Below are 14,788 nucleotides of genomic sequence, written 5' to 3' on the forward strand. Positions count from 1 at the left end.
CTTGACATCCCCTTCCGGCGTGAAGGTATTGCAATCCGCACGCGGCGTCGAGGCAAATGCTCAGCCGTTGTTCCCAACAGAGACTGGGACGATTATCATCGTCAACCATGTAGAAATGGTCCGCGAGTCTTCCTCTGGCCATGAACTCGTAAACCAGTAACAACCCTTGTTCTTCATTGCAGAAATCGTTTTCTCCTTGATCTCCATCTAGAATTCGTTTTCTCCTTGCCTCGACTCCGCTTTGTTCAATTGTTTCACTACGACGAAACTGTTTGCTCCATCTTCAGTGCTGCAATATAATTCGTTAATGGAAGCTCGATAGACTTTTCCAAAACCGCCTTTGCCAATAACATAGCTCTCATCAAAATCAGTCGTTGCCGATTTGAGCTCATCTAGAGAGAAATGTCTGCACAATAACATGTTCCGACACACGAATATAATGCCAGCCGCCACTATGTGGGCGGTGGCATCCGCGCAGAGCTAAGCACAACCTCAATTCACAAATTACTTTCTATCAAATAAACAAAAGAACTTTAATGGTAATTAAAATTGCAAGCTAAGCACAAATCAAGAAAATTAGAGAGTAAAAGCCAAACAAGTAAATTCCAGCCGAAGTCGAGAATCTCCAGAGTTGTTGTAGACGGAAGGTCACTGTCGAACTGGGAAGAAGCCACCGCTGAAGAATTGTTGCCAACAGGAGAAGCTTCCATACTACCAATTTTTTACGAGATCTTTCACCACCGATTGGAAATTCGGGAGTTTCCGAATTGTTTTTTGGTAAATAGATTTGGTGTCAGATTGGAGATGAAGAACCCACTAATTTCCCCTCGTCCCAGACTTCCTCGATGCTGCCGGTGAGCTTCGTCGCCGTCCCTAGCACATCAGGGTCGAGAATCTCCATCATTTTGTTCACTTCCAAATTGCTCAACTTCTCAAATTTGTTTAGTCACCGTCAGTAATTCACCATTAGTGATTTGGTCGAGAATCTCCATCTCTGTATTCCGCCGCAGAGCCGCTGGCGTTCGATCTCAAATTTGTTCAATTGTTATGCCTCTGTTGTCCGTCCTCAACATTAACGAATTGACTGAAATACCCACCAATATTAACGCCCAATTGACACAAAATCTAACGGAGGACCAATTTGGGATAATTTTTAAAAGTCAAGAGGCCACATTGGGTGCAATTGAAAGTCGAAATGCAAAATTGAGATTGAGCGATAGTCGAGGGACCATTTTGGGGAAAAACTCAGATAAAAAAAAAGTATATATAAATGAGATATTGTTTTGTCTTATACCAGAGTTAATAATACTAAAAAAAAATATAGAAATATTGATAAAAGTCAAGGGTATTAACCTAAATTCAGTTAAAGTTTTTTACAATTTTTTACATTAGAAATAAATAAATAAATAAGTAAATCCTACTCCTTATTTGGCAAGGAAAAAATAGTACGTACTGCTTTTCATAGTGAAATTAGGAAACATAGCACTCTAATCTGTTTACATCCGGTCATAATCTTTCTATAAAATCTCTGTCATATATGCTTTCTCATATTTTTCCCATAGAAACTTGCTGTGATTTCAGAGTTTCTTTTCTAAACGTAAACTGTACTGGTGCTTGTTTTTCTCCTAAAAATTCAAAAATTTTGAATGGCGGGCGTTGGGGTTCTTCATCCGAGTGACCCGTTGAAGAGTGGCAGTGGCGGAAAGTGGTGCCGAAAGTGGTGTCCGAAGAAGCCAAGTCCCCAGCGGAATGAAATTGGCGGAGGTGGAGGCTTTGCCAGTCTGTCTCGCTCGAACCCGAGGCAGAAGAAGGACAAAAACAGTAAGAAGGAAAAGGGCATAGCTGCTGAAGCGCCGAAAATCGCAGAACGCTACGCTAGATGGTCCTTCTTCACGTCGCCGCCAACAAGCTCCCTCCCGCTCCCAGCCTCCCGGCCTTCTTAACCAAAAACGATGCGTCTGCGGCTGTTGGGAATTGAACAACGACGACGCTAAGCTAGGAGCTATCTGTGGCAGATTCTGAAGCTCTATCTTTAGTGAATTCTTTAAAAGGAAATTCCTCACTCCAGGCTCGAACATGATAATGGAGGGGTGTAACTCACAATTTGCCACCTAGTCCAAGTTCAATTCCTTTATTTTCTCATGGAGAAGGAATGGTTATGGTGTTTAGTTTAGTTTAATTGAATCTTTGTCTTAGGATGTCATTTTTATTGTATTGGTATGTGCATGTATAATTACTTTGATCTACGATCTGTTAGTCTACTCTATTTTCTATATCAAACATCAACAAAAACTTATGAAATTGCACCGTGACACTTGAAAAATAAAAGCTATTTGTTTTTACTTGTTAATTAAGTTATGCACCAATTTAGTTAATTAATTAAACTCGTTTACACAAGTATAAATAATAACTGCAGAAAGCATAAAGTAAATTAAAAACACAAAGAAATTGTTACGCAGTTCGGAGCTCCTTCTCCTACGTCTGCGGGGCAACCCACATCTGCCCAATCCACTATAGATGTTCACCAAAAGGAGTATTACAAGAGGTAAATGAAGACGGCCTCTAGCCTTTACCACTACCACTCTTTCTAACAACTATCCAGGACTGACACACGAATACCCGAACAATCTTCACAAGTTGCTTCAGCAGTACCACGTACCGATCATGTAGTACAGTTTAAATACTCTTAAGAATTAAATCATAAATCACATTAAAACATAAATAGCTTTGTAAATTCAGGATAGCTCTCGCAATGTGTAATAATCAAATTGGCAATGTCTTCATCCGAGCAGTGTGCTTTTATAGTACTTCATGAGCCTTTTGTTTGATCCTCAATCGTAGCCTCTTCCTTAGCCTTCCACTGTTCGAATAAGCCACAACCACTCATTTTTGTTCTTTGAATGCTTCACCGTAGACTTAATTATACAATGCATGCTGGCAACTAATTTTGCACTCACATGGTCCATAAAAGAATTAAAACTAACAACACTAATTTAATTTAAAACTAGTAAAACCAATAAAATAGCCAATAGTGTAAATTTATTTTACACTTACAACTTAAGTTTATAATTTATTCTTCTCCTTTGGCATTTTATTTGGAAAACTTGAGTATCAAATACTTTGGGCAAGAATCAATTTAAATTTTATTTATAGCCCTTAGTATAGGTACTTAACATAACATAGAAATTTAGAATAAAAAATTAACAAATTAAATTGTTTTGGACCATTTGTGAGTAGAGAACCTAATTGGAAATCTTCAATTCTTGAATCACACACAGAAGCATTGAAATCATAGCATACCATATCAACGATTAACTTGTGCATGTGAGATACCATACCAAAAATATCCATATAGTTAGTTAGGAGCACCAAACACTACTATTACTCCCCCTAACTAATATAAGTCCATTATTACCATACTGACTAGCATTAACACTTCCAAAAATAGGCAATACCAACAAACACTGCCAAATAAAACCGTACCGTAGTCATCCAACAAAGCAGAAGATTTCCCGTAATACTCCCCCTTACTCCTAACTCCCCCTTTTGCCAAATAAATGACAAAGGAAGGTGAACATCATAATAGTGGATTAGATTTACCGTGCAGACGGGGTGCCTGAAACTAAGTCGTCGTCAGTATCATCAGTTTCATTGGTAGTAGTGCCAGTATCAGCCCTCATATTTACTTGCTGGTGTACACCCGTGTATAATATCCAATCTTACATCATATTGATCAGAATCAAATATCAAACACCAAGAAGATAAAGCCTTTATAAGCAATCTCATCCAAAATATTCCTCATAAATAATCTCATCAAGTAGATAATCCAAGAAGAATCCAAATAAGGTGATGATTATAAAATGAGACCCCAGAGATTATGATGAGCCAAATAAAACGATAACCCAACGAGATAATCCAAAAACTGATAGAGTCCAGTAAGAGAATCCATATATACCCAAGAAATCCAATATAACCGAAAATACCCAATAAATACACAAATTGAATTTGTTCATAAGAGATTAAGAAGAACTCCCCCTCAAAATGTACATCGTGATTGTTTCCTTTGCCAAGAATTTCACATTAGCTTGAAGCTGTAATTGGGACTCCATAAAAAGTTATTTGCTTTATTTGAACCTGCAGAAGATTTTTAAAAAAAACGAGAGCCCTAGAGCCATGCACACGTAATTTGCAAACAACTCAGCAAAACACATAAACAAAAAATCAGGAATTTTCAATTCTCAATTCGAGTCAAACAGATTAGCAAATAAAACAGTAAGCACATTCATGTAAAGCAAGCCAAAGATTCAAAATAAATCAAATTCAGACACAAACACATATGAACCAAATTTAGGCACAGATTCAGACCAGATATCACGGAAAACACACAAATAAACAATTGAGACACAGATAGCGCGGGAAACACATGAATAAACACAAATACGGTCATGACCGGACCAAACAAACCACAATCACATAAACATAAAGTAACACAAGAGAATAAACACATTAATCAAATTGCACCAAATTAAACAAATAAAAAGGAACACTTTAATCCATGCAAATTAAACGAGCACTTTAAAGAGTAACCCAGGAAAATTAAATGTAAAAGGACATGTAGTGAACATACAGAAACAGCTAATAACCAAACATAAAGAGTAACCTAGACAAATTAAACGAACACTTTAAAGATAAAAAATTAAACGAACAAGTAAAGAGAATGAATCCAGAATGATCAAATGTACCTGAAGTGTGAATAAATTCAGAGATACACACATGTAGAAGTGGGAATGAATAATTCATGTTCAATTTTAAAGCCACTCACATAAAATAAAAGAAAAAATTCATCTTAGGCACATTTAAAACAGAGAAAAAAAATATAAATGGCAAACGAAGACTGCGAAAGAAGATTGCCAGTAAAAAAATGTAACACATTAGGATTCTCAAACTCGGGTATTGAGGTAATACCAATTAAAGGAGGAGTGCTAGAGTGTGTACCAACTTCCTAAGTGTTTGTAGCCTTCAAAGTACTAAGGAATTGTTCTTCGTTAAAGTCTTCTTCCTTCGTAAGTTTTGCGGGACCCCTTTGATTTTGAGCCGGATGGAATTGGTACAGTTGGTGATTCAGTGAGGGCTCGTGACTGAGTGAGTCTGGGTGGAAGAGTGGAACCCCTCCTTTGATGCTTACGGTCATATTGAGTTTCCATATCATCTAAATGAGACACCTTCCTCCTTTTTGCAGTACCTGAAACATACAGTTTCTCCTTTCCCACAGGGTTAGATGGAGATAGAGAGACTGTCGCTGGTAGTGGCTCCGGTATAACCATCGCGGCTGATGTCTCGGTCGGAATGGGGAATGGTGCGGCGGAGATGTGGCGGGCAAGTGCAAGTAGTTGTCATTTTTCCTTGTCCGTGAGTCCTTCTAGAAGGGAAGAATGTTGCTTGATGGTGGCAAGAACTCGATCGGTAGCTTCTGGTGAAAAAGGAGATTCGGCATCTATGATTTGATGAAAAGCGTGTGCCTTTCAGAAGGTGAAACAAAGATGAGAAAAGGATTTTCCATTTGAGAAGGTTTCAAGAAGCAACAATGGTGGAAACGGATGGATTGCGAGAGATGGGGAAGATGATGATCTCGACTTAGGCGTAGTGGAGGCAAGGGAAGAGACAAAAAAAAAAATTAATTGTGAGGTGATGTCTTCTAAAAAGCCGTGTAGTGATAGGATGGGTAGAAGGCTTAGGTGATAATGTAGGCTATTGAGTAGGAGTAGGAGAGAGAATATGTGTTTGTCTTGAATTAGTCTTCTATATGTAAAACACAAAAAAAATAAGATGGGAGTATATAAAAAAAATACGAACATCTGAGGATGTGAACAATGGCCGAACCACCCTGTTATCCCTGCATTAACATTCACGTAGAAAAAAAAATAACTGTAAAATAAAATGAAAGAAAAAAAAAATTTACCTGCGCGAGGAAATTAGACAGTAAGATTGCCTATGCCAGTCACCTGACCTTTGACACCGTCACCAAAGGTTCTCTTCTCTTCCTGCACTTTTAGAGTGAAACGAAACACACGATATATAATCAGTCTTTTTAACCCAAATTTGTTTTGTGAAAGGTTGTATGTTCTTGTGCCTGAACTTCTCGATTCTTTGATCCTTGTAGAAATAGTAGCATTCAGGTCTGGTATGACCGCGTAACCTGCAAAGCCTTTTTACGTCTGAGGTAGGTGGCACACTCTGCTTGTACATGTTCAAAGCCTTCACATTCGTAACACTTGATTCCTTTATTGTTAGATTTTTCTTTGGACTGTCCTGGACATGAGACAGACTGTTTGAAGTTTGACGAACCTGTCCTAGGGCCAGCTTTGGACGATGTTGCTCCTCTTTGTGAATTTCTGTTGCGTGTATTTTTGGATACCTGTTTCAGAATTTTGGAAAACTGTTTAGTAAAAAACACAACCGTATCATCACTAGTTTCGTCTGAATCGGATACAACATTATTTTCTTCAGCGGCAAAAGCTACATTTTTTTTTTTGTTTTTTCGTTTTCGTGTGATCAGTTAAAATTTCCATTTCATAGGTTTTGAGATTTCCCATTAACTGTGTAACCATTTTATTCTCCCAGCCATCATGTTCTTGGATAGCTGTGACTTTCATTCTAAACCTGGGAGGTAAAGATCTCAGAATTTTCTTAACAAGCTTTGCTTGCGAGAATGGTTCACCAAGGACCATTGCACGATTCGCCAGATCTTGTACGCGTGTGTGAAAGTCGATGATTGTCTCATCCTCATTCATTCGAAGCTCTTCGAATTCTGACTGGACCAGTTGCAGCTTTGATTGTTTTACCGATGTAGTTCCTTCGTAAGTTGACTCAAGAGCTTCCCAAGCACCTTTAGCTGAAGGAATACCTGCAACAATTGAAAACTGACTTTCATGCATAAGAGAATAAATTGTGTCTAAAGCCTTATCATTGTTTCCAGCGTTGGTTATCTCTGTTTGAGTCCACTCAGTCTCAGGCTTAGCTACTTCTGTTCCGTCAGTGCTGGAACTGGGTTTAGTGGGATGTGTCCAACCTGACACCACGGACCGCCACACGGCTTCACCTTGAGCTTTTAGATGCGTACGAGTGCGAGCCTTCCAATAAGCGTAGTTGTCGCCGGTCAACTGGGGAAGGACTTTAGATCGATCCATTCTGTAACACTTAACACCCCGTGAGATCAAACAAATAAGCAATAAACAGATAAATAATAAAAGCCGCTGAAGATATGAATTCAAGAGGCACGGAATCGCCAGATCGATAGACTAATAAAGTAAGTCTACAGGCTCTGATACCAATTGAAATTGCACCGTGACACTTGAAAAATAAAAGCTATGTGTTTTTACTTGTTAATTAAGTTATGCACCAATTTAGTTAATTAATTAAACTCATTTACGCAAGTATAAATAATAACTGCAGAAAGCATAAAGTAAATTAAAAACACAAAGAAATTGTTACGCAGTTCGGAGCTCCTTCTCCTACGTCTGCGGGGCAACCCATGTCTGCCCAATCCACTATAGATGTTCACCAAAAGGAGTATTACAAGAGGTAAATGAAGACGGTCTCCAACCTTTACCACTACCACTCTTTCTAGCACCTATCCAGGACTGACACACGAATACCCGAACAATCTTCACAAGTTGCTTTAGCAGTACCACGTACTGATCATGTAGTACAGTTTAAATACTCTTAAGAATTAAATCATAAATTACATTAAAACATAAATAGCTTTGTAAATTCAGGATAGCTCTCGCAATGTGTAATAATCAAATTGGCAATGTCTTCATTCGAGCAGTGTGCTTTTATAGTACTTCATGAGCCTTTTGTTTGATCCTCAATCGTAGCCTCTTCCTTAGCCTTCCACTGTTCGAATAAGCCACAACCACTCATTTTTGTTCTTTGAATGCTTCACCGTAGACTTAATTATACAATGCATGCTGGCAACTAATTTTGCACTCACATGGTCCATAAAAGAAATAAAACTAACAACACTAATTTAATTTAAAACTAGTAAAACCAATAAAATAGCCAATAGTGTAAATTTATTTTACACTTACAACTTAAGTTTATAATTTATTCTTCTCCAACATTTAAATCATAAATTCATATAATCATACTAATTTATAGATAATATTACAAAGGGGATACCATAATTTAAGTCCCTCAACTATTTGCTGAGTATAGTGTTAGTGTTCCCTCTACAGAATCATGCAGGAAAAAAATAGTGGATACCAATATAGACCAGCATGGTTTTTGTGGACTAAGTAGAAATGGTCTCCTTGAGTCCGTCTCTCATAATTTCAATGAAAAAAAAAAAAAAAAAAAAAAGCAAAATGGTAGGTATTATAAATGGTCGTACGTACGTATTTAGAATTATTTAAATAATATAGTTTGATAAAATTGATTATCAATGATTAATTAAGAATTGAAATTATTAAATTTGTTATAATGATTAAGTAATCATTAGGGAATAATTAAGAATATATAAATAAGAAAATATTAGAGATTAATAATGCGTTTGCGATAAGAAAATATTAGATATTAATAATGCGTTTGCGATAAGAAAATATTAGATTAATAATGCGCTTGCGGTTCATCGGTAATATTCATTTGGACGACAAAGTCATGTCTACGATTCGAATGAGTGATATGCTCCTCATGTTTTTCTAACCAGTCTGTTTGTTTGCAGGAAACAATAAGAACAAGAAGAAGATAATAAAGAAAGAACAGAGAAAAAAGATTCTCATTACATTCGCTTCTCTGTACAGCATTACATCAATATATATAACAGCTAATATAGAATCATACCATAAGTATCAAGCCGTTACAAATCATATCATTAATGCTAGAATAATGTCCATAATTAGATTTTACAACACTCTCCCTTGGACATTATTTTGCCATAATCATGCCTCGTTAAAAACTTCACTAGGAAAACCACGTGGGAAAAACTCAGTTGAAGAAAAGAGTACATGATATTTGTAAGAACATATAGTGTACTAATTGTCTCATTAAAAACCTTAACTTAAGAAAACTCTGTGGGAAAAACTTAGTTAAAGGGAAAAAGAGTACAATCGTAAGCCTTCAAGCCATAATCGTCGTAATCTTCAGGATTTTGGGATTTGTCTACTTAAGCAATTATTTTGCAACTTTTTCCCATTTATGTTACTATATCATACTCATGCCTCGTTAAAAACCTCACTAGAAAACCCAGTGGGAAAAATTAGTTGAGGAAAAGAGTGCATGATGTATGTTTATTCTTGTTTTAGATTAGCTGCCTCATTAACAACCTTAGATTTAAAGAAAAACCCGTGCGGAAAAACTTAACTAAGGAAAAGAGTACAACCGTTAGTCATCTAAGACCCAATCTTCAGGATTGATTCATGTAAAATGATACTCCCACTCAAGATAACAATCTTTAATTCCCATACATTAAATTTCCAAACTGTATAGAGGAATTTTGTAAATAAATATATACAACTGTCAATTGAATAAATATACTCTATAATAATCTCATGACTCTTCTAGAGTTCACGTTGTATAATATTGGTATCATAATATCTAGTCAAAAAGATTTCATTATATATCCTTTTATCATTTGTGCAACACAATATTTATTGACCCTTTATGGGACAATGGGGATAAATATAGTACAACCAGTTTCGGAACTTGGCATTATGGAGACACAAAAGTAATAGCCAGTACCCAAGTAACCATTATATATTTGTTTGTCTAAGTATCCGATCAAAATCATATATAGGCTAACTGGTGTATAAAATTCTTCAAGGAAAAACTTGATCTTCAAGTCAAGATAATACTTAGATTTTTCAAGCTTTTGTTTCAAAATTTCCGTCTTTAGATATGGGCTGACATCATCAAACCCTTTATATATTTCATTGATGTTTTCCACCATCAATATTGACTTAGATAATAAATAATAAATAAGTTCATTATCAACCCTTTATCGAGCACACAATGGTACATATTATTCCTTCAATGAGGATATTAACTCCATTCGCAACCCTTTAAAGAGTAAATATAATGACACTTAAATTCTCATTTCGGGAATTATAAATCCATCAGGGATTTCTCAAAATAAATATTAACTATTTCAGGTCCTATAAAGACCAATATTAATGTGCGATTTTCACTTTTCCTCATTTTGAGAACTTAAAATCCTTCGGGGACTTTTGAATTTAATATTAGTTGCATATCTAATTTATTATTCTGTCAATGATGTAGCGGAACTTAATGCCATTTATCATGGGAAAATATGTTTGATTAAAATCAATCAAGGGTATCTGCGTGAACCCATAAGACTACAAACTCGCTTTATATCATATCACCTCATTATTCTTATTTCTCTTTCGTGTACACACCCACTTGTAACCTTCGGGGTTAACTCTCAACGGTGTATTGTTATAAAGAGAATTATTAATAATTAGCGAGTCGAACTATGCCTTAATTGCTCCTTTATACGTTAAATAGTCATGGCACTTTCGGTGCATAACTTTGGATCCAGATTATCATATAATGGAGCAATTTGCACAGGCTATTGTGTTGTCGACAACTATAATACTTTCATAAATCTCTCCCATATTTATAATTGTTTGTGGCAATATTTAAGTCAACCAGATTCTAGACATTTCCCAAAACTTATTCAGATCACATCTGGTTGTCCCGCATCCCTAGTATTATGTTTGTTTGGTGCACCTATGAATTAACTAGGGTTTCTCGTCATTTGGACGAGCGTCTCCAGGACTAATTAATTCAAGCTTTTCCAAGAGTGACAATGTTTATTTACTAGATCTAGTATTATGATTCTTATTTCTTTCACCGATAGATCTCATACACTTCTAGTGTCGAGTATCGGTAAATATATTTGGTCTAAGTTGGGGAAGGTATATGGACTTAGTCACTCTTTTATGATCACTATGATATCAATAGATATGTTTGGCAGATTATTTGCTAAAGTCGCAAATATATAGATTATCTTTTGAAATTCTAGTTCAATCTAACTAGTACGTGGATTTCTTAACTAATGAAGATCTTTCCATTGCATGAAACTTCTCGGCATTTCATTAAATTTGGGCTCATCTCCCCCTAATGCCGTGAAATGATCTTCATGATGTATGCAGTCAACGTATCTATTGATCCCCTATAATGGGCTCTAGGTATTTAAACAACAGACGGAGGTTTATAGCACATAGAGATACGCTGAGGTGGTGATACAATAAAATGAACTGCAAACTAAGAATAGAAACGCAGATTGGAAAATGTTCAATTCCACAACGTACTGTGTATGGGGGGAATAATTACGATATGCAGTGAGTCATATTTGAAATTAATACAAGTATCCCCAAAAAAGAATAATTTGGTAATTTCTCATTCACACATGCCTTATAATTTAATCATATATGGGTAAGAAATTCCAATATCTGACTCATTATGTTTGCCCTAAGTGACCCAATTCTTCATGCCATAATTTAAAGGAATTTGGGTCTATACAATTTGAAAAAAAATCACAACATATGGAGTACTCATAAGTATATGCACATATATGTCCAAATAGAGAAAACATACATATTAATTAAATGAAATTATACGAGTACGCAACCATCTTAAATGGGTTAAACGCCAAATAGATGTATAGATGGTGAGACCTTTCAGGATCTTAAAATTCATAAACATATGAGAAGTCATCGTCATCAAATATATACAACTAATTAATTTGCTTCGGGCAAATTATTATGACGTAATTTACTTCTAGCTTTCAAACACATAGCATTTTAAATAACTATATCATGTATTACTTTGTGACATGATCATAAAATATTTTGGATTGAATAGCATAGCACTAAAGATAAAAATTTAAGACTTTTCACGAGTCATTAGTCATCCAAAAATCAATCACATTAGAGGTCTTCTAGACTTTTATTAAAAACGATCCGATGACCAAGCACATTGTTAAGTAGGGAAGATTTAAAACTCAGAGAGTATGTTCTCGCAAGAGAAACTAAGTTTTTGATATCTTTCAAAAAAAAAAAATCAATGACATTCAAAACACTTAGGGGTTGTTTGGTTCACAGAATGTCAGATTACCTTAGAGAATGTTAGATTGCTGGGAATGTTAGATTACTGGAATGTTAGATTCCTGTATTTGGTTAAAATTGGGATATATAATATAATCATGTTTGGTTAGGATTATCTTTTATACACACTATAATATCCTTAACATATTTTCATAATATTTTAATAAATTTAAAAATTAAAATAAATAAATAAGATAACGGTATCAATATATAATTACATGATTTTAAAATATTAACTAAAATCTTGAACTTGAGAAACAAAATTATTTTATATACTAACATAACATAATCAAAATAAAAAAATATATAATTACAAAAATAATTATATATATATATATATATATATATATATATATATATATATATATATATATATATATATATAGGGAAGGGATCAGGTGCATTTGTTGCTTCCCGTGCAGTTGTGCGGTAGATTAATTTGCGTGAGGTTTATACTTAATGTGCGTGAGTGTTATGCTCAATATGCTTGAGATTTGTACTTAATGTGTGTCATGTTAATATGCGTGAGTTTTGTACTTAATGTGCCAGAGTATTGTGCTTAATATGCGTGAGATTTGTGTTTAATGTGTGTGAGTAATAAGAGAATTTTCAACAATCTGGAAACATTAATCCGAGGAACCTCTTGCAGACCAATCACCAGTAGATCAAAATTCTATGTTTCTTTCCACTAGTTTTTCTATGTCCACCATATTCACCTTCACCATAGCAGAATAAATCAATCAATTAATAAATAAATAAACAAATCTCACATGATGGAATTGAAGCAAACAATAGAAGTTCCAGATTCTCGCACCAAGATCGGTCTGCATAGACCATTGATAAGGATAGAATTTGTGTATTCACTTTGGGAAGCTTTTATTTCATTGTAAACATCAGTAAAGCAGAGCAACACACTATTATATGTCCTTATTGAAACTTGAAGAATCAAATCTTTCATCTTGGATAGAACAAAAAGAGCATCATCAACCATCTCAAATGTCGAATAAGCACAGGCCAGCATATTCCATACCACATTATAAGCAACCCAATAATCGAAGTTATTTCTGAAGCAACTCACAGAGTGCTGGGGATGGGGAAGAAGCTGATAACCATATTTTCTGCTGCATTTTACACATTCACGCACATTAAGTACAAATCTCAGGCACATTAGACACAACACTCACGCACATTGAGTACAAATCTCACGCACATTAATAACCGCACAACCGCACAGGAAGCGTTCAACCGCATGGGAACCTTTCAATATATATATATATATATATATATATATATATATATATATATATATATATATATATATATATATATATATATATATATAATAAACTAACATAACCAAGGTTATCTTACATTACCTAAGATTTTGAAGGGAATCACATTCCCTTCAAAATCCTATGTGGAGGGAATGTGACATTCCTTGGGAATGTTAGATTCCCTAAGATAATATGAACCAAACACCTGAACGTGAGCTTTGGAATGTCACATTCCCTTAGTTATGTTATATAACCTGAACCAAACGCCTCCTTAGTGTAATTTGTCATTTACTACTACTGGCGTACAATGTGACTATCATAAATGACACGCAAGATAACGAGTGACAGATAAATTAACGTTCTTAGTTTGCCTTCTGGGTAAAATTATATTAAAAAAAGAATTAGTTATTATCCTTTTGTGTAAATACTCAAATTTGATATTTATTTCAATGTCAAAGACTCATGTGAAACAATGCTATTATAAATTAGCGCAACCAACAAACTTGAATTTGGACAAATAACAATTGACTTTTTAATATCAGTATCAAGTCAATTTTACATTTGAGAAATTTGTCCTGGTGCTATTATCATATAATTAGTGCAATAAATTTGCCTTCTGGGCAAAGCTATATTCAATATTTATGTTATATATCACAATATTTAGACTCATATCATCTAATCGATATCACAAGATCAAATTAAGGTTTAGCAACGACAGGTGCAACCTAACAATGAAAACCATATTGAGAATTCATGTTATTGTCTCACTTATACGTTGCGTGATAAGTCACAGTAAATATGACCTACAACAAATAATTAATTGCCAACAAGAGAAATAACAAATTCTCTTATAAATATTAAAAAAAAATACCGTTCACCAAAGATGGCATGCAAATGTTTGTTGCCTAGCTAGCTACGCGCTCGTTCAGTGCCCTTCGGTCCAGTGGTTATGATCCACCTCTTTATTAATGATCACAATTGAGTTACAAGGCCCACATACACTACCACACTTGGTTAGTGGTTCACTCACTGATCGCATTATTTGCGTTATTAATTTGAGCAGCAAAATTAATATGTGTTGGTGCTGTGGTTCGAGTACTTTGGCCAGAATTATGACCTCGAAAAGCAGCCACATGAGCAGTAGAATTCTCATCCACATTACCAACATTTAGAGAAATTATTAGGTTCTTCAGGACAAAAAAAATTAAAAAAAAAAAATCCACTAGTCTGACTATCAATTGAGACAGGGTAAAAAAATTGATAATGCCACTTAAAAAAAATAAAAGGCATATCATATCTATATCAAGAAGCATCCAAGACTAAGCATGCAGCAGCAAATCAATAAGCTTAAGGTTTGTATGCCATACATAGGCACAATTGGGTATCTTG

At 35.0% G+C, this 14,788-nt stretch overlaps 1 protein-coding gene across 1 annotated transcript; it reads right to left on the reverse strand.

Moving 5' to 3' along the window:
• Positions 1–207: 207 nt before the first annotated feature.
• On the reverse strand, positions 208–5,324 carry LOC109189540 (receptor-like protein kinase FERONIA). Its single transcript, XM_019340149.1, has 3 exons — positions 5,186–5,324; positions 3,601–3,718; positions 208–406 (listed from the first exon to the last, which is right to left on the reverse strand). The coding sequence occupies exons 1-3, from the start codon at positions 5,322–5,324 to the stop codon at positions 208–210; spliced, it is 456 nt and encodes a 151-aa protein (XP_019195694.1).
• Positions 5,325–14,788: the final 9,464 nt, after the last annotated feature.

This window comes from Ipomoea nil, unplaced genomic scaffold (genome assembly GCF_001879475.1).
Source record: "Ipomoea nil cultivar Tokyo-kokei standard unplaced genomic scaffold, Asagao_1.1 scaffold1558, whole genome shotgun sequence".
Classification (NCBI taxonomy): Eukaryota; Viridiplantae; Streptophyta; class Magnoliopsida; order Solanales; family Convolvulaceae; genus Ipomoea; species Ipomoea nil.